General features: G+C 42.0%; 1 protein-coding gene across 2 annotated transcripts; it reads right to left on the bottom strand.

Annotated features, from left to right (window-relative positions):
- Positions 1-49: 49 nt before the first annotated feature.
- On the bottom strand, positions 50-13,748 carry LOC113024302 (mitochondrial calcium uniporter dominant negative subunit beta). 2 transcript variants are annotated; one of them, XM_026171236.2, is made up of 8 exons: positions 13,340-13,748; positions 3,349-3,418; positions 2,997-3,167; positions 1,933-2,037; positions 1,622-1,782; positions 1,271-1,474; positions 569-685; positions 50-340 (listed from the first exon to the last, which is right to left on the bottom strand). In XM_026171236.2, the coding sequence occupies exons 1-8, from the start codon at positions 13,445-13,447 to the stop codon at positions 263-265; spliced, it is 1,014 nt and encodes a 337-aa protein (XP_026027021.1). In that variant the 5' UTR covers positions 13,448-13,748; the 3' UTR covers positions 50-262. The 2 variants fall into 2 exon arrangements, with proteins under 2 accessions (XP_026027021.1, XP_026027023.1); XM_026171238.2 differs by having other exon boundaries at positions 2,997-3,164; positions 13,340-13,691.
- Positions 13,749-21,078: the final 7,330 nt, after the last annotated feature.

Here is a 21,078-nt window from a genome sequence, read left to right as displayed (position 1 = left end):
AAAGCGCTTCACAATCACACAATCAGACCAGAAAGACACCAGATTCAAATGAGGTTTGGGAAACATTTCATTTCATTAGCAGTCAATTTTTGTTCTATTTTTTTTTCTTTTGATATATAATTGGCATCATTATTAATACTTAAAGAAAACAATTTCATGGATTTGAGATAAAAAGATGCTATTATCAAAATAAAGCAGGAAAATTAGTTTTGTTTTTCCTCTGTTAAAGTTTGAGGGACCATCATTCATGGCTTGGCTTCATTTATGGCTTTGGCTGGATTTGTTCAATTGGTAGCTGGAGTTGGGTTGGATATCTCAGACGCCTCAGGTCTTCCTCCACCTGAAACGCAGAAAACAGAAAATCAAAGACTGTAAAAGCAGTTGTTCATACCTTTTGCAGGTCTCTGAAAACAATTTATCAGAGCTTTTATTTTTGGCTGATATTTCCTTTAATAATAAAAAAAAGAAAACAGTTCCTTGTAGATTTGTTTAAGAAAAAAAAACCACATTCAGTAACAAAGATTCTGACTATTTAGTCATTTATTGTAAAACAAAACAGTCAGCCAACCTGGGCCAGCTTGTCTTTGAGTTCATTGTATTTTTCCACGTTGAATCTCTTTTTCCTGGCCCCCTTATAAAAATAACGCAGGAACTGCCTGTCCTGGGCGTCTGGGTATACATAATCCTGTAGGAGAGAACAAAGTAGGTTAATTATTTAAAAATATATCTGCACACATGACAATTTTACACAAATGAGCATTAGGTGTAACTAAAATTTGTTTTGTTGTAACAAAACAAATTTTAGTTAGATCCTTTAGATCAGCCTTCTAAAGGAGGTTATTATCATTTCTTGGGTCTAGAGAGTTAGGCTAGATTTTATGGTTTTTTCCAGACTATGAACTGGGCAGAGAAAATTGATGTATTTCCCAAAATGTGATCTTGAAATGATCAGAATATTTAAAAGGAAAAGCATTTTGAAAGTCAGTGAAAGTTCTGGTACGTGACTTGCTGAGTAATAGGTTCTAACTGCTAGTTGTCAGTTACCCTGATAAGAAGTCAAGTTGAGCCATATTTATTTACACTACAAACAGCCTTCACCCCTTCAGAGCAATACAGGACATCTTTATTGTAGCTTCCATGTTGTTTTCACAGTCCACAATAAATCGCACGCCCAAGTCTGAAGGAACAACTTGTGAAATGGCCTGAGGAGCACCTGTCATCTACACCTAGAGGAAAACGGTGAAGTCAGTCAGGTGTCTCTGAGTCTTACCTGTTTGGTGAGGATATAGTAGGCGAAAGCTGCCATGCTGGTCGAGTAGGTGATGAAATACGTGACGGGCTCCATGACGTCCCACGAATAGACCCACCAGGTGAGCCAGGCCAGGGCGCCGCCCTGCACGGACAGCAGCGCCAGGCCAACATACAGAGCCCTGGATGTCTGGAAGTCTGCTTTACCGGACAGGTCTGCCTTCATCTTTCACCAATAAAATGCAGAGAAAAATGGGTTACCAAGTCTTTAAGGCTGACATGTCATCATTACCTTTAAATGAAGCTTTCAAGCAAGTATAACAAGGTATAAAGTAATTTCATGGGTGAGTGGTTGTTGCAACACATCGAGTACCTTCTCCAGAGGAGAAAGCTCCTGTTTGAGGTTGTCCAGTTTCTCCAGGAGCTCCCTCTCCTTCAGCAGCTGGTGTTCGGGCTGGTGGAGCGCCGTGTGCAGCAGGTGCACGACATGTTTCATGTCCTCCAGCTCCATAGCGTGCTCAGCAGATGCACACACTGCAACGGAGGCGCAACAGGGCAGACAACGAGGAGAAAGTAAAAGTGAAATATGAGAAGAATGGAAGATAATAACCACATTTTATCACCAGGATCAAGTGTAATTGGAAAACTGCCAAATGGAGAATTTATGAATGGAGATAAATGTACCCCTTTCAGGAGCGCAGATATTATAAACTGCATTGTTGATGACAAGCTGAAAGTCCTTGTCCAGCAGGGCATCGATCAGCGTGCTGTTGGCAATGCGCTCCCCATCTGTCAAAGCAAGCGCTGAACTGAATTAACTTTATCTTTTATACCGTGAAAAAAAAGGTTTGCTGGCAGAGGGACCAAACAAATTCAATAGAACATGAAAGAAACAAAAAGTTTATCAAATAAACCCCACGGTGATGGACAAAGTCAGTAATTTACACCTTAAAGAATGTAGTTCAGCACTGCATAACTACAGGTCATGTATGGGAACGAGAGCTGTGTGGGAAAAAAGGTCATCTGCTAATCTCTGCTGCTCTGGTCTAACATGTCCCGTCTTCTAAAGTGATAAAAATCCTTGCCACAACCTGCCTCACCTGTCTCCTTCATGGAAAAATACACTTTTCACAAGTTACCCTTAAAGTAGCTTAAGGAGGACTGCATCAGATACCCGTCCTAACCGCTCTGGTTCCCATACCAACTCAGATGTGAGTGGCTACAAAATGATTAGAAGTTTGAAAAGGAAGCGTGGAGTACTGTTACAGAAAATTGCCCTATTTTTCTCCACTGTGTCAAAACATGGCACGCTCAAGGCAACACATAACTTTGGTGAGAGACACAGGTGTGTGAAGATCGTGTAGACCAGTGTAACCTTGTGCCACTCCCTCCTGCTCACTGAGGAGCCACAGAGGTTTGCAAGACTATCGGCATGTAAAATACACTGCAGTATTCCCCAAAATCGCATGGTTTATGAATTTCTTTTAAAAGCAATGATCTGTGCTACAAGATCATAAAACAGACACCGCCCTGTTTTAAAGGGCAGGGAACCGTGACCTATTGTACTACAAACAGCCACAGTTACTCGCAGTGGAAGGTGATTAACTGATAACTGCTCAGTGTAAATGTGAAAATGAGTAAATGATTATTGTGGAGGCATCTTGCTTGACTGGCTATTGTTCATCCTTTTTGTGCGCAACCCGGCGAACCAGACCGACTGCACCTGTTGCATACTGAGCATGTCTTACCTTTAGAGAGAACTGAGGCGGTAGCTCCTGGGTCCTCTTTCTGCAGATCGCCGATCAAGTCGCCCACGCTCATCAACATGGGCCTTAAAAAAAACAGACACTTCTCATTCCTGGATGGCAAGGGGACTTCCAGAACCAAACGCCCATGTTTGTACTTCAAAGATGCAGCTGCTGCACAGTGAAGGGGGTGGGGGTGGGGTATGGACAGTTTAAGTGTTAAGCTTTGCATTTATTATTCCAATTATGTGCACAGATAAGGCCAGTCTAACCACCCACAAGTAAAGTCACAAACCAGGTGCACACGTGTGACATAAAAGTTCAATATTGTGTGGATGTAATAACATCATATTACCACTAGAGGGAGCATTTGTAGCGTAGAAAAGAGCTGGATAACTTCCAAGTGGAGGCCTTCTGTGCTGAACCTGTAAAGAAGGATATGAAGGGAGAATGAATGAAAGGAAAGAAATGACTCAGTTTTTTTCTTTGTGTTCTCACGTACACACAGACACACACACAGACACACAAACCCCGCCCTTGGCAAACTGTCATGTCAGCAGATGTTGGAGAGTAAACAGATCCACGGAATACTAAAAGGAAGCATCCAAACAACCAAAAAGAAGCACTTGGAAACCTTCTGCCACAAGCCAGTTCACAGTGGTGCTTAATTACACCGTGGCTTCCTAATATGCTTTTATGTCACAAGGAACAAACTGATGCATGACTTTAATTCTTTTTGTGACAATGGTATTAAATGCTTAAATGAAAAACAAGTGCATTTGTAAATATGAGACGTACTGTCACACAGTGAGACCTCAGGTTTCTCCCAGACTCCTGAGTATGGAGAACACATCCACTGAGAAGTTCATTATTCTAATCAGCAGGAGTACTTCTTTGTCCTACGCTTGGCATTCACTGGGCGTAGTCCTTCTGCCGTCTTTTTAATGCATGCTTGTATGCCTACACAGTGCAGGTATTTAAGTTGCAAGCATAATTTAACACACTAAATACTAAAGCGCACTAAATCTGACCACAATCTGCACACTCAGAAAGTCAGAAGGGTTCCCGCTTGGATACATCTTCATCCCACTAATGCCCAGTGATGCTGCAGACACTCTCCTATCCCTTGGCCTTCAAGCTGGGAGTTTGGTCAATCAATATTACATTAAAGAAGAACAAGGGAGCTGTCCGTTTTCATGAGAGGAAGGGGGCAGGCAAGTCTCCTATCACAGGAACATAGACACGAAGAGACCAGATGTGCCGTTTCTCACGCAGCTTTGGAGTGAGCGCTTTAAGAGGGAAAACGTTTTAAACGAGCAATAAGTAACACGCACTTTAAGCTGAAGCTTAGCCTAAAACTTTTAGTACCGCAGTGGTTCAAGCAAACTGTGAAAGTGCTTTAAAAAGTTACTGACAATTACCTAAAACCTCAGGATACAAGGGCTTGTGTATCGGTTATGTATCACACAATGAAGAAAAATGTGGACAGCAAGAGTGAAGCAAATTGGTCCCATGAGTCAAATTCGAGTTGCTCCAGATAGAGATAGAGAGCAATTAAGGGCTGCCCACACTTGCGGTGAAACCAATATGAAGGTGCCTTCTGTCTGATAGCACACACTGAAAAATGTCTAAAAGCTGCAGTGCACTGGGTAAGGCAACCTGAATAAGCTGTAGTGTCAAAGTCTCAGCTTTCTTATCAGGACTGTAAAAGACGTCGAATTAGTAGAATGAACAGGAACATCGTGAGATCCTGACACTCCCTCACTATAATTTGCCCGTAACAAGTTAAATATCCATTTACAGCGCGCCTCCCCTCCATCCCTTATAGAGACCATCTACAACATATCCACTACCCCTCCTCTGCACACGTCCGAACCACCTCATCCTTGCCTCTCTTACTGTGTCTCCACCCTGCACAACCTGACTTTCATTCCTCCTCTCTCCATCGTATACTTGCTCCCTACTCTCACTACAGATCATAATGTTGGCTGTGAAAATCATAGTCCACAGAGACTCCTGTCTGACCTTACCTGTAAACCTGTCCTTCACCAATGCAGACAAGGAGTCCCACCCCTGCTGCACACCTCAGCACTGTCTCACTGTCCTCATAAATGTCACGCACGACCCTTTCTGCCACTCTTGACTTTCCTCAGACAATACCACACTTATTTAGCCTTTAAATGTTCAAATATACAACATTTGAGAGGCTAAAAACATACTTTTGCTTCCCTGCTAACAACTCGCCCGGAAAACACTGCGGGTAGACCCACACAGCATGCTGTAGGGCAGTCCACATTAAACCACAGGTAACCATTTGGGCCTGTATGGGTATGTCCACATTAAGGCCATAACCTACAGTGAGGGACAGAGCTTTGTTTTAAGGGCTCACAAGCGAAAATAGATCGACAACAAGTGGCCCAACACACCCAGAGAGATTTAATATTGATAAGTGCTTTGTGTGCTGTTTTCAGGCGCTGCCAAATTTGACTTTTCTCCCAGTCACATTAATCCCGGAAAACATAACCACGTTATCCAAAGTGGCCAGAAATAATCTAGTTATTCTGTCACTACAGAGTTAACCTCTGACACCAAACACCTTCCCAGCATATTTAACAACAGACTAGGAAAACCTTTTACTTGCCACCTCTGCTCCAACAGTCATTGTGCTTCATTAAACTGAGAGTTGCAGGCATTCACTGCCAACACACACGATAGGTGCTTGAAATAAAATGCATTCAACACTAGACTCGCATTAGCAAACAGTTCAGGCCAGAAGCGGTTTAACGGCCGGTGTGAGCGCAGCGAAGGTTTTTGCACTCTTTGCGCATCGGTGATCTGCTACTGTGAAAACAGCAGAGCTGAAGTTAAGCATTAAGGACGAGGACAGACTGTTTGCTGAATGGGTGTGTGTGTGTGTGTGTGAGAGAGATCACTGACCGGAGACAATTCAACAGCTGAGTGCCTACAGGCATTTTATATTCTGTGTACACACGTTACCAATCCCATTTTTAAATCAACACAATGTGGCTACCATGGCAGATAATACAGCTTCAGGGCTGTGTAATGAATAATAGTCCACTTCCAAAGCCATGCTCTCAGCCCTCTGTTATTATAGGCTCTAACACACTGCATGATAAATACTGACCTTCGTTTGTCTCTTACCTTCCTGTGGCAGCTACAAAGAAAAAAAAACATTAAAGAACAATTTGGGAATGCTAGCAAACCGATCAACATTTACAGGGTGACAGATGACCTCCAAAGTAGATTGTAGGGTTTGAAACTGAAAACTGAGGCCCAAATCAAATGTTTTTATTTGCATTTTCAATTTTCACCTTGAAATAGGCAGTGTTTGAACATGAATATCTCAAAAACTATTACAACCAAAAGCCTGAAATAACACATGGCCTTTCTTACCATAAAGAAAATGGATCAGAGCTGTAACTGGGACAGAGTGCCTGTTAGTGTCATTCTAATTTAACCTGAGTTTTCCAGCTCTTCCAGGACATTGTGCATGCCTACAAAGATTGTCTGGGAAATGAAAAACATGCACTTGTGTAATACAATTACTTCTTAATTATAATTACAGTTCTATCTGGAAACTTTTTTCTTTGGGTTAGACTATCTACTGATATTCTGTTTCTGTGGAACAACTTGACATATTTGCTCAATCCAGCATGAAAGCTGAATGAAGATTTTCTTTATTTTTGTATATAAAATTTAATTAAAAAAAATATCATTTTGCATTAGTGTTCAGTTGCAGGTCCTGGTTCATGTTTATGCTATCTTTAACAGTTTTTGAGACATTTATGTTCAAACATATTATTATTATTATATATATCCAAATATCTCTGGACCGTAAAGTTGTTAAGTAAATTGTAAGCGGCTGAGCAGAAGGTCCCATGATGATTTGTAGCTGTCACGGGATCAGTGACTGGTCTCTATGGCTGTGTGACTGAGGCTTTAGCGATCAATTTCACAGTGGCTGCTCACAAATTCCGGCAAACACTCGCCAACCAATCAACAAATACACATTTCTCAGTTCCACTGACCCAAATTAATGGAGTTTAAAATTGGCAAACAGTTATCAGCTACAGCTGCCTGTGCTGGCATCCACCTCCCAATCAGCATGCTTATTTCTCCTGCACAGTTTGACATGTTAACATGGTGGCATATGAGGATTGAAACTTCCACTTTGGCTTCATTTTCACTGAGCTCAAGTTTTACTTGAGCTACTCTAGTGCAAACAGCCGGGCCCGCCCATAGCTTATGCAGCACACATACATGACTGGTTATCCCATCCTGCAAGTTGAAGACTGTAGTGCCTGAACAAGCCCACACATGACAAACACATGAGTAACAGCTAACCGAATGCCTCTCATGGCACAAAACACGCCTGACTCGGAGAAACGATTGGGCTCTCTGCTTTGGCAGAAATTGCCATTGCCTAAATTTGTCTTCTTATCAAAACAAAACACACTTCCCTGATACGCAGCGCATCAATATTCAGAGCGCAGAGTGGTCGTTGTCTATCTATTGTCCTTCACACATTCCTGGAGCTGCAGGGAACATCACTGCACATCTGCCCCTCATCACCGAATCGTTTCATCCAACTGTTCTTTCACAGAACAATCAGCTGAAGGTGTATTTACGCCGTGAGCTAAGCATTTTTTATTTATGTCATGCAAACAGGGAAGGAGGAGAGAGAAGCCGGGCGGTGAAAACTTGGGAATATGGTGACAATCTGCCAGCCTCTCTCCTTCCTCACGCAGAGGCTGTGGCTTGCTGCTCCAGTAATGATCGGCGTCTATCGCCAGCCTCATTTTCCCTGCAGTCTTCCATCAGTTCCCTCCATTATCAATCCTGTCACAACTGAGCTATGGCCTCCTAAAGGAATCGGCTCCCACTCTGGCCACAGATTTGATATTGCCAAGCAAAGGGGAAAGAGATTTTTGCCGTCGCATAAGGAATCATAAGAGAATAACTTACAGTGTCTACCCAGCATGACCCGAGGCATAAAGAAAAATGTGCAAGCGTGATAAACTACGGCTGCCAGGAGGAGAAATTGAATTACTCTGTGTTGCCATTATGATTGAGAACAGCCAGCACTCTGGCATGAAAATGATTTGCATTGAACCATTTATCTTCTCCTACTCAGTTAATGATCCGGATCGCTTAAGAGAACAAAGAGAAGGTGGGAAGCGGGAAGAAGATGACTGCGGGGTTGGTGTGCTGTACGAACACGAGGCTGAGGTTGTGTTTCATGCAAATACAATGAATAAAACGTTTTGTAACACTATTAGACAAATAGCAGCACACACACAAAACCAATTTCTCCAAATCAAAAATGGCTTCTGGAAATACAAAGTGAGCTTTAAAAGGAAGGCGCAACAAGCAGAGGGTTCCCATCTGCGACCACTGTACAACTGCACTAAAAAGGGCGGAGCACGTACTCACATTTAGCCCATTTAATCTTACAGTTAGTCATCTCTCAGTCCAAACGTCCACATTTATAAGCAACTCATCATTCCCCAAGCTTATCTCAGCAAAGAGTGGTACAACTTTCAACCCTGAATGCCACAGAGAAGGAGCTGAATACTGAAAAACATGGAGGAGGAGGAAAAAAACAGGAGGGCAGAAATTAAGGAATTCATGTGGTGTTCGCAAAGGTCCAGAACAGACGGATCTAAAAAAGTTGATTAAAAAGGAGCAGAAAAACAAACGCAAAGCCGATACAAAAAAACCCTCTGAGTGATTCACATTAACACTTTAGTGACACATGGCTTAGCAATGCTTCATCACAAGGTCGCAACAGGACAAGAACAGCCCATATAGATGAGTATCAGCTATAATGAGTTTACTTATTAAACCCTCAGTGAGAAAAATGCCCTCATTTACACGAGGATTGAAGAGGAGTTTACTTGTGACTATAAACACCAGAGCAACTTTCACTACTTATCACACACAGTGCAGTGCGCTGATGGGCTGTTATCACAAGACCATAACAATGCAGGGTCAACACCGTCACACCCACTGTGCACATGCTTCTGTAAAGACAGCGGCACCATTACCATGGTATTAAGCGAGCTACTGGAATGTTCCTTTGACTGGATGTGCTTTAAATCTGTTCTAAGTTTATCAGCGACTGTTGTGGCACAGATTAGGAATAATATGTTTTTTTAGCTTTATGTGTATTAATGCTATTGTAAAAATATCGATTGAACTGAGAACTATTATTATCTAATTTTAGATACGCCTGTAGATGTGGTCAAGCTGAGCTGCTGAAGTTCAAACCCAGAATCAGAACAGAGAAGAAAGGTGGTTTAAGTGACTTTGAACGTGGCATTGTTGTTGGTGCCAGATGGGCTGGTCTGAGTAGTTCTGAAAATGCTGATGAGCCATCTCTAATGTTTACAGAGAATGGTCTGAAAGAGTAAATATACAGTGAGCTGCAGTTCTCTGAGAGAAAAAGCCTTGCTGATGGCCAGAGTGCCGATTGCTGACAGGAAGGCAACAGTAACTCAAATAACCCCTCGTTACAACAATGGTATGCAGAAGAGCATCTCTGAATTAATACAACGTGGAACCTTGAAGCAGATGAGCTGCTGCAGCAGAAGACCATGCCGAGTGCAACTCATGCCAGCTAAGAACAGGAAACTGGCTGCAGATTGGAATAACGTTGCCTGCTGCAGCATTTGGATGGTAGGGTCAGAATATGGCATAAAGATGATAAAAGCATGGATCCATCCTGCCCTCTTTCAATGGTTCAGGATGATGGAGGTGGTGGTGTTATGGTGTGGTGATATTTTCTTTACGCACTTTGAGGCTACGGCCTTCCTGCGTATTGTTGCTGACCATATGCACACCTTTATGACTGCAGTCAATTTGATTTATTTAAAACATTTGATTATATGTAAAGTCAATGTGTTTACTGTGTTTACTATATAAACATAAAAAACTATGTAGGTCTACAGGCAACAAAAAGTACAATATGTTACAAAGAATTCCCCCAACCATAAAACTAGAGCCTGCATTGATGCCAGTGGCTCATCTACTTAATAAATTCTATGTTGTTCTATGTGCAATCCACCAGTTGCTGATGGGCGAGCCAACATAACACAGAGGAAGGGCATTAGTGTAATGGCAAATGTGTTATTTTTGTACATTTGTGATAGTTTTTTTTACTTAACAGAAAAGTGTCAAAGTGTCAAAGTGACACTGACAACGACGCTCTCTTTTCATGTTTGACGTAACACAGTTTAGGAAGCTTTTATGGTAACAACATGTTTACTGTTTCACTCCACACACGAATTACGCAAAGAGAGGCATGTCCGTAAAGACAAATTACATGAAAATTACACGTTTTTTTTTGTTGCTTCATTTATCTAGGGCCTGTTGTCATTCATTATCTGATCATTTTCCAATTCAAACTTTTCTATTAGCTCAACTTCTTTACTCCTCTCAGGTCACCCTGCCCCACCTTTTCAAGCTGAAGAAGTGCTGTTGCATAACCTCTGATGACACCTTGCATAAACATGTAATTTTCCCCCTCTTAAGAAGTAAACTTAGGAAACTTGCTGTCTGACATCACATCATGAAAACGAGTTCTAAAGCTCGCTGCACTCTCACCAAACCACAGTACTGTTCTTTCTACACATTATTGTATTGAGCAACGGCTTCCTCTTTAAGCAATGCTGGACCACAGATGACGAGATCAGTTCTTGATATCTGCTGAGCCTTCTTACAATTAACAGTCACTTTATTTGTTGCCCTAATGAATACAAGTATCTGCACCTGGCATGGCCACACTTGGTTGTCAGGCTTCTTCAAATTAGATTTTACAGTGTTTGCCTGCCCAGTGCCAAGACAATAAAAAAATGAGCAAATAGTTATGCCTAATTTATCCTACCCCGGTTGTGTCCTTTACTAAATTCCCAACTGCATGATGCTCAGCGTGGATGACACTGTGCATCCGCCAAATGCTGATTGTTCAACTAGTCGGCCAGAGCAGCGGCGGATTTCACCGGGAACGGGAGAACATTTTTTAGAAGTAGGCTGCAAACAAACTCACTTGCAGATGACTTTATCATGTGTCCTGCCATTGCGCCTCAAGGGCTGTTCAAACAGACCCGTATTATAAATGCTCCCAAAAGCCTGACGTCTCATTTTAGCATTCAACACATATTCAATACACTAAACTAATGCTTTTGCGTTTTTTCATCCTGCTTAGCCCCATTGATTCAGCACTTTTGTGGATGCACAGAAACAACGCTAATATATCGATTCTCTCATCTGAATGTGTGAAACTGCAAACAACTAACAGCGAGCAGCACTTGAGTTTCCTGCAGGCCAGTCGGGTTTCTCTCAGCCTCCTGAGAATTAAAACATCCTTGTGTTATATGTTTACCTGTATAGCATTACAGCAGTGACGGAGAAGCCCTAACTCCCTGTCACGTCTCTGGTGAAACTTTTGCAAAAAGGTGATATTGAATGTTTTGTCTCTAGTGGAATCTCAACAGGGAAAGGCTTGTGTTACAAATTCATAAAAGACGTGGCCTGAATATGAATATCGCCCTATAGACACCCAAAAGAGATCATATCTGAATTCTGAGCAACTTAGGCCACAGGCTGCTCACAGTGCTTAGTAGCTGTACGTACTCTTACACGGTGGTTTTGAACTGAGGATTTATGTGAACCTAGCTTTCTGCTGTCTCATGTACAATCTTCAGAGTGACCTCTGCCTCCTGCACTCAATCAAGTCCTCTGATACACTGCATTGGAAGGAATCTGATTAAAAATTGGCAACTCGCTGTGTGGATTCTAAAAGCCAGATCTGTACATTTGCATGCAGCCATGCTCTCTGCTTTTCTAAGTGCATTACATTCCTATTAAAAACATTCTGTGGCCCAGCTGCTCCTTTACAAAAGACACTTTCACTCTGAATGGCCCGTTTTTGGGAGGTAATGTAATTTAGATTCTCCTCTGAGGTTGATACGTTTCTGGCTGGGGAAAGAAAATTACAAAAAGCAGAGAAACGGAACATTTTATAGTCTAACTGAAATCTATCTATCGCTCAATATAGGCCGGTCTACAGAATGAGGAGGTTAAAGACCACAAAACCTTTGTGGCAGAGCATTCCCAGTCTTTATTGTTTCACTTCCTGTCTTCTAAACTGCCAAATAAAGTGGAAAGAAATTCTGAAAACGACTTTATAAAACACACTAACTCTGTTCTTTTTGCAGCCGATATGAATTGTATTCTTTTTGCTGAAACATGGGTTGCTGTAAGGATTTCGCTTACTGAAGCTCCACTTTTATATACAGTCCAGTCTAAAAATAAAACTCATCTTAGTCATTCTGGCTTGTAGGAGTGAGTCACTGCATCCTGCCCCTCTGACAGCTTCCTTTTTCTTCCAATCCAACAAACTCTATCTCAGCATCCATCTATGGAGGCTCTGATTGCACCGAGCAAAACAGAAAAAAACAAAACAGTGTGCACTGTTCTCCCTGCACACTCACAGATTTGAGGCACCCTAATTGAGATCTGCCTGCCTGCAGCTGAGCTGACCAAAGCAATTTCATGCAGCGAGCGATAAAAGATGTGGGCTGAACTGGTGCCTTAATAAAACTGTGAGTAAAAGCTTCACTACAATAAATAAATAAATAAATAAAATCTCAAGATGATGCTGTGATGGAGCGTGGGTTTTCACTTTCTGCAGCATTTCCCTGCTGCACTATTTCCTGACTGTGGGCTGGACACGTTTGTTGATGGGTGACTGCATGCAGCTATACGTCCAATACCAAGTATACGTCCAATACCAAGTAAATACAGGGCCAGTATTGCCAATACCGATACCAATACTTTTACTCTATCATGGCAGGTTTTGTATGGGTGAGCAGTGTCTCGTGACTTGTGGGACGAATCATTGTCCATTTGCAAATTATGAACACATTTTAATGATCACTAAATCAATGTGATTTTTACTTTCCACAATAAATACCAAAACAGCTTTTCATATATTTTGAAACAGTTTTTAATAGCCTGAAATTTTAATCTACCTCTCCTTAAAGCACTTAATAAATCAATAAATCTGAAGCTAGTAGCACAGTATAGATCCTATCACTAGTATCGATCAGACACTTTTGTATCGATAGCCTCGATATTTGGATCGATCCTCCCAGATCTTCTGTACAGGCTCCGCAGGCATAGAGACGACAGGAAAACGAAAAAAAGTTTTTGAGAAGCGCTCAAAATAGAGACAAAAACAGCGTCTTGTGCTTCAACAGGAAGCCACGGCACACTTTACACTGTGACGCCCACGAGGGACTCAGAGTACAGCGTTTATTTACCTGGTGTAGAAATGTAACCGGGCGAGCGGGTCTGAGACCGCAGCGTAGGGTCTGAACACTTCCCACGAGTCCCGTCGCAACTTTGCACACCGCCCGCACCGAAGCCATCGTCAGCCGGTAACCGTTTTTAGCCGCCTCGCTGGGGCATGCCGGGAGGAGAGAGGTCCAGGACGAGTACCTCAGAGCTCCGTGTTTCACTTTAAAACGGGCTGCTGTCTGTGCGTATAGCAACAGACAGGAGGATCGCTACGGGACCCGGAGGAGGAGGAGGAAGAGAGCAGGCTGAGCTGCATACCATTTCCTCCTGACTACACCCGCGCGCTCTCTGCCAGACTCCGCTTCCTTTGTCCCCCACCCCTCCTCTTTCTTTCTGTTGGGTCTGTTTTGCGTGAAACAGCAAGTGGGAAGCATATGCGCCTGCCAGGCTCACGGGACTGTAAGCCGACATCCCAAACATCACCCCCTCTCCTCTCACGAATCATCACGAGTTGGTCTGATCGCTAAAATAACAAATTTATATGAGGCTTATTAGGGCTGGAGCCGTTGTAACGTTACACTTTGAAGTCTTCATAACTTCAAAGGGTGAACTAGGCCAAGAGCTCCACTTTAAGCATTCCACCCACAAATCGATTTCCTCTGATCCCACATTAAAATAGGCCCTTAGAGATAAAGCGAACTTTCTAATCACGGTGTTACGTATGAGCAAGGACTGCATTTCAGCTGTCAGCCAACAGGGGGAGCACTTACAAATATGTGTCACTGACATAAAGGTCAATGATGCGCAATTCTTTGTTCTTTCAAATACAAAGATGGATAATGTCAGAAGTTTCAATCTATGGGGTCAGCATTTGTGTGCAAAATCCATGTAAGCCAAAGATTCAGGCCTCAGTCTGCTGAAGCATTTAAAGACAGCTCTTTAAATGTTTGGCTCTGTATGCGAGCTTCTTTCTGCCACTGTGGGGGGAAAAGCTATCTGTAAGTCAAAGTGTATGCTTATTATTTTATTAATTTACATGTAATAAGTCCAAAATGTTTACTTGTACAGAAATTAGAATCAACTAGTCAAAATGTTGCGACAATAACTTCAAATTGATTGCTCTGGGCAAACAATTTGAGTCTGTGTCTGTGAGTGTAGATATCCCTGATATGGACAGGGTTTGATATGGATCTATTAGGTATGATGTGATATGAACTTATGCAAAGAAGCTCCAGTAAAGTTAATAAATCAATAAAAATAATAGATTGAGTGTTGTGCAGAGAGGTATCCTGCTGTCCAGTGAGGTTGGGCTCATAGACCATAATCTACTGCAGTGCAAGCAGTAGGAAGCTGTGCACACAATGAAAAATGTTCACACTGCGTTCTGTGTATCATCCCCAGAGCGAAGTATGTGCTACGGCTGGTGTATTGTGTCACAGAAAATGCGAGCATAACCGAGACAAATGGTGTTGAAAGCAGACAGGTCAGATAAATCTGTCATGAACACTCCCATCCGGTGATTTATAATACTCCAGTCAGCCACAATATTAAAAGCACTGACAGGTGAAGCGGCAATGTAAAGTTTTTTTGAGAAACCTTGGGCCCTGGCATTCGTGGTGGATAATTCTGCAGCATTCCACCACAATGCGCGACTGTTTAGAGAACAGGTCCAGAGACCCTGAGGCGAAACACAATGGATGAAACAGCCTTCGAGCTCTCAGATCTGGAACAGGCCCCACCAACAGACACCTCACACTGCAGCCCACAGGAACTGGCAACATCCCAGTGCTACACACTTCAGCACAGCCCTGTAGGTCTCGCTTTCCATGCCTTGAAGAATCTGAACTTTTTTTCGGGGGTGGAATACACTAAGTTAGGGAAAAGCTGTAATAAATGCTGAAGGTAATGGAACAATGGAACATTACTGTCATTAATCACCACTGAGTTTAAAATATTTACCTCCACTGTGTATGCATTTCATTTTTCTAAAGTACCCCACACACTGGACCAAATGCCAGTCTGGAAAAATGCACTTATATTAGCCTGTTCATTAATATTTAAGTATACCATAGTTAAGGCAAACACTTGATCAGCACAGTGTAAGCTGTCTTTTTAACCTGCTGGCCTTGAAGCGTGACAACAGTGACTTTCTTTGAGCGCACAGTTGAAAATTATGTTCTGCACATTGTGGCGTCTTCTTCTCTACTAGATTTATGTGGCATTTTATCAAACAGTAACACAATGGACCCTCTTCTATACTAAGAGGGGGGGTGATTCCTAAAAGCCACTCTTCATTTGTCAGAGATTCTTTCTTCATGCAATCTGCTTTAGTCCACAGTGGTGAGTCTTTAAAGACTGGTGAGAGGCATCAATACTCCCAGAGAGAAGATGCATGACGGAAAGGCTAGATGAAATCGATATGCTCCTGTGGCCACTGAGGCTGTTTTACTGACAGATTACTTTGATTTAAATGTGCATTTGTCCAAGATTTTGCAGACAAACTGCAAGGAATTGTTGCCTTATTAGCACACACAGTGAAATTGAATGCTGTTTACGGTGAAGTTTTCTGCTTAGTTGTTGTTGGTCTTCTGGTCATCTGTTACCCGTCACCTGCTGCTAGATTTATGCTCTCGTTTTGGCCACACGCTGGTGGATTAAGACTGCAGCAGGGCTCTCTCGCTGAATGAAGTTATTCAGGGGAAATGAGCCAGGTTTCATTTTCTAATGAGTTGGCAAATGTGCTTCGGGCCGTTGAAAGAAGCTTCACTTTAATAACAAAATCTGCTTGCACAGAGAATTATGTAGTAGTTAATTATTTAATAGCGAGGTGATGCATGGAGTGATTCCATATCTGTGATGACAAAACGTTGAAAGTCCAAGTGATCACCGAGCGGGAATTAACACATTGTAATTTATGACTTTCATTTTATCTTCATTTAATGTTTGAATGCCCTTCTAAACTACGAGCTGTTGTCTCCTTAAAGCATTTTTCCACTATGAAGAATGATGAAAGAAGAGTGAAGATATTTTAACAGCAAGGCTATAAACTGGAGAGATTATATCTCTCGGCTGGCCTGGGAACGCCTTGGTGTTCCCCCAGACTAGCTGGAGGGGGTGGCTGGGGAGAGGGAGGTCTGGGCTTCTCTGCTTGGGCTGGTGCCCCCGCAACACGGCCCTGGATAGGTGGAATATCAGGACTGGTGTACTCCTCAGAAGGTTTGTATCTTATGGATACTTGGCACCATCTTGTGGGCGCTAAAAGGAACATAATTTCTGCAAAATGAGACTGTCTTTGTGACTGTAAGATAGTCTGTTGACATCACTTTCACACATTGTGTGCATTCTGAGTTTGTGACAGATTCAGAGTTTAAACAATGACTCCAAAACGAGTCCAAAATAAACAGTTGTGTCAGTTTAAGTATTTTAATATCTGTAAAAAATGTACAGGATGTGGATGGGGAGGCTTTTGCATACCTCTCTTTTATACTTTAGCTGAAGTGTGTGCATCACTCGTGTAATTCCTGCAACATTTGACATTTATGAAACGTGTGACTCCCCATAAACAGTGTGGCGGTGGTCTGATGATTTAGGAGCAAAGTGTGTGACAGTCAGTGCTCCTTTGTGTTTCTCGCTCTTGAAGTTTTTTTGCAGCTTTGCTGAGATCAAGTTTCCACCGAGGATTTTAAAGTGCTGTGCACTGCCCCCTTAACCTTTAGTGAAGCTGCAATTTAACACCAAGGAAATTGTTCTTAGCTTAGAGTAACTCCTATATTATATAACATACTATAAGAATAGTATGTTTCCCATCCTCACAGTCAGCACTGATATGGTGTGAAGCTTGTTTCTAAAAGATGAAGTGAATGTTTCCAAGCTGTTTTCTTAAAATGTTATTATCATTATTATTAGTAGTAGTAGTAGTACACTTAATTATGTTATCATTATTATTATCAAGGTAGTCGTGTGAATATGACTATTTTCATCAGCTACCTAAAACATCTGTTCTGATGATCATTAAAAATAATGACTCAAAAGTAATATATCAACAACATATTCAACAATCTCTTGTACCAGATTATCAAAATAAGCTACAGTTGTCCTTTGACAACCGTTTCAAACATTAGCCCTCCAGTTACTAGAGCCTAAACTAGTATCTGGCAGTTTGTAGTCACATTATGTGACATTATGTGTTGTGCCTTTAAAACCTAAAATAAAAAGTTTGGTTTCCTGAATAAAAATAGTGGGGTCTTCTCTGAGCCTCCACTATTTTTTGGAAAGAGTCCTATGAATAAATGGAAAAAGGACTGAGCCATTTGTTAAACACAGCAGCTGAGTGGAGTTTTCAGCTCCAGCTGCTGTTAAAACTGAAGAACTACAGATGAAGCATCAGACAACGCACCATGTTCCCGGGTCTATGTGCTTTGGTCCGTTTGCTTTAACAACAACAAACGTGGATGTTCTTTGTGTGATTTACTAACAGTGAGCTAATCTATACAGATATACACTATATACTACACTATATACACTATATAGTGCTCTTTCTCTCTCCAAGAGACCAAGTTGCATACGTGAGTTTTTTTCATCTGTAGGCCGACTGTTTTGCCTCAGTCTGTGCTGCATGCAGAATTCCAACACAGCCTACATCCATAAGTTTAAAAATCATAATGACAGCTGAATTTAATTCAGTTGCATCAGTTTGTGGGTGCATCAAATCACTGTGCCAGCTGCTATTTCACAGCCTAAAGAAAATGCAAAGCCCCTGACGCCCTGTGACGAATACAGAAGAAGAAATTCATAATCACACTTGTTACCGCTGTATTGGCAGGAAAAACATTTTAATACAAAATCACAAAACAACACGAAAAGACGAACCTGGAACTCTAATAGACAACAAAGAAAACAGAAAAAAGATTACAGATTTTTGTTGGAAATGTGTATGGAAGAACTGGTTAAGCGAGTGGTAAAAAAAATCAGTCGCAGTCATCAGTCAGGAAGAAGTTGTAGCCATCTACACGAGGCTTACCAACAAGCTCTGGGCTGAAATCGATGATCAATTTGATGAAATTCTTTTAATGAAAGCTATTAAGCATCAACGACCATGTCGGACTGATTCCGTAGACCAGAACCATTGGTGTTCAGTTGCCGAAAAGTGGCGTGTGTTTGAGCAAGAATACGACATATTTACAGCCGCTACCCATTCCTATAAAGATGCCAGAACTAGAGCGTTCATCCTGGTAAATCTGGCCAGCTCTGAAGATATCGAGTGGGAGCGTGCCTTCGTGTACGCGGGGGAAGGGGAACACAGACGATTAATGACTGGAGCAAAATTGAGAGAAGACCTGGAATGTCTCAAACGCAAATTCCACGAACTGTGTAATCCTCAAACAAACATAACTATGGAAAGGCACAAGTTTAACACCAGAAACCAGCGACCAGATGAAAGAACATAGTCTTACATGAGTGACGTGAAAAATAAGGCAGGCAGTTGCAGATTTGGCCAGCTTAAAGACGAGCTCATCAGAGACATACTCGTTTGTCCCATGATGCATTGAGTTTTTCCTTTTCAGTCACCCTTTTCACTCGCTATGTGTTAATAGACCTCTCTGCATAGAATCGTACTTGTTATTAATCTCTATCTTCCACAGCATGTCTTCTATCCTGTCTTCCTTCTCTCACCCCGCAGCAGATGGCCGCCCCACCCTGGGCCTGGTTCTGCTGGAGGTTTCTTCCTATTAAAAGGGAGTTTTTAATAATAATAATGGATTGCATTTATATAGCGCTTTTCGAGACCCTCAAAGCGCTTTACAATTCATTCACTCTCACATTCACACACTGGTGGAGGCAGCTACAGTTGTAGCCACAGCTGTCCTGGGGCAGACTGACAGAAGCGAGGCTGCCATATCGCGCCATCGGCCCCTCTGGCCATCACCAGTAGGCGGTAGGTGAAGTGTCTTGCCCAAGGACACAACGACCAGGACAGACAGAGCTGGGGATTGAACCGGCAACCTTCCGGTTACAAGTTTTTCCTTCCCACTGTCACCAAAGTGCTTGCTCATAGGGGATCATTTGATTGTTGGGTTTTTGTAGGGTCTACCTTACAATGTAAAGCGCCTTGAGGCGACTGTTGTTGTGATTTGGCGCTATATAAATAAAACTGAGTTGAATTGAAAGTTCGCTCACACAATAACTAACTGCAACAACTGTGGGGGCAACCACGAGGCAAAAAGAGATCAATGCCCAGCATATGGCCAGCAATGTCATAAATGCAAAAAATGGAATCACTTCCAGAAATGCTGCAAGTCATCACAAACAAGGGGATTTAAAAAGAGATCCGTAAACCACATTGAAATGCAAGCGCCCAGCAGCGATGAGGAAATGTTCTTTGTGAATGGGATCGATATAGACACTGTGAATCCCTGTTTTCTGTACAAGAATTACATATTCACCACTGTGCATATCAATGGAAAACCAATAGAGCTCAAAGTGGATACTGGCGCCAAATGTAATGTCATGCCAGCTGACCTTTTTGCACAACTGAAACAAGATGAAAAACTCCTGCCATCACAGAAAACCGTACTATAAAATCCTACATACATACTAAAAAAATATAGGAACAACATAAACGCTTTTTAAGGACATAAAAGTAAAAAAAGGCAGATAGTAGTAAGTAATAAGGCAATAAACCATTCTGAAAGCTTCTGTTAAAGGTGTCAGCGGATTACGATACATGATAAGAAACCAGGAGTCAGCCTGGAGATTCTTTGTCACCACTGAGACAAAAATTATTACATTATTTGTTATTATATTACATAAGAGTCAATAGAGATGATTTTATAGACAAAATTGATACTGCATAATTTAGAGATTACTTTCTGATTTTAAATTAGATCTTACAGTAAAGTACATCTCTATTTTTCTGTGATTAATGACAGATTAATGAAAAATCAGGCAGACAGTAACAGCAAAATAAATCTGTTTGCTAATGAAAGTTTGTGTTGAAGATGTCAACGGAGGAGACACCAAGATCTTTGCTCTCAAAGGTTAATCAGTGGATCTGCCCTGCCCAGATCAAAATGTGACTTCAAGGAGGAAATGGTTCATTGTACACTTGAATGACTAAAAGTTTATTACAAATTAACTGTGTGCTGATAAAGAACAACACACAACAGAAACCACGTTAACAAGTTTGCAGATGACACCACGGTGGTGGGACTCATCAGGGACGATGATGATGAGTCATACAGAGAGGAGGTGCAACGGCTGGCACTTTGGTGCAAGGACACAGAGGACCTGTGATGTGAACCAATCCTTAACACCTTCTACAGAGGCACCACAGAGAGTGTCCTTACCAGCTGTATCACAGTCTGGTACGGAAACTGCTACGCGTCCGACCACAGAGTCCTCCAAAGCCCACCAACTGTTTACTCCTCTTTCATCTGAAAGATGACTCTGCAGCATCAGGAGCAAGTCGGTGAGATTGTGCAAAAGTTTTTTCCCCCCCAAGTAGTCCAGCTCCTCCACACTGGACACAGGATAATCCAATGCTGTTTGTCTTCATCAGCTCAGTCCTGGTCCTGTGTATGAAAACATCCCATCACAACCAAAGGAGGAGGATGAAGCCCACTACAGCAGGGTCCACTTCAGAAAAAGGCATGTGGTTCCTCTTTATTCCACCGTACAGTCAAATCATCCTAGAAAACAGGAGTATTCTCATTATGCTGCTGTCAGCTTCAGCTCTGACGGAGCATCTGGTGTCACTCCAGAA

Source organism: Astatotilapia calliptera, chromosome 6 (genome assembly GCF_964374335.1).
Source record: "Astatotilapia calliptera chromosome 6, fAstCal68.1, whole genome shotgun sequence".
Lineage (NCBI taxonomy): Eukaryota > Metazoa > Chordata > Actinopteri > Cichliformes > Cichlidae > Astatotilapia > Astatotilapia calliptera.
The sequence above is the reverse complement of the archived record's forward strand: the minus strand, read 5'-3'. Positions and strand labels throughout refer to the sequence as shown.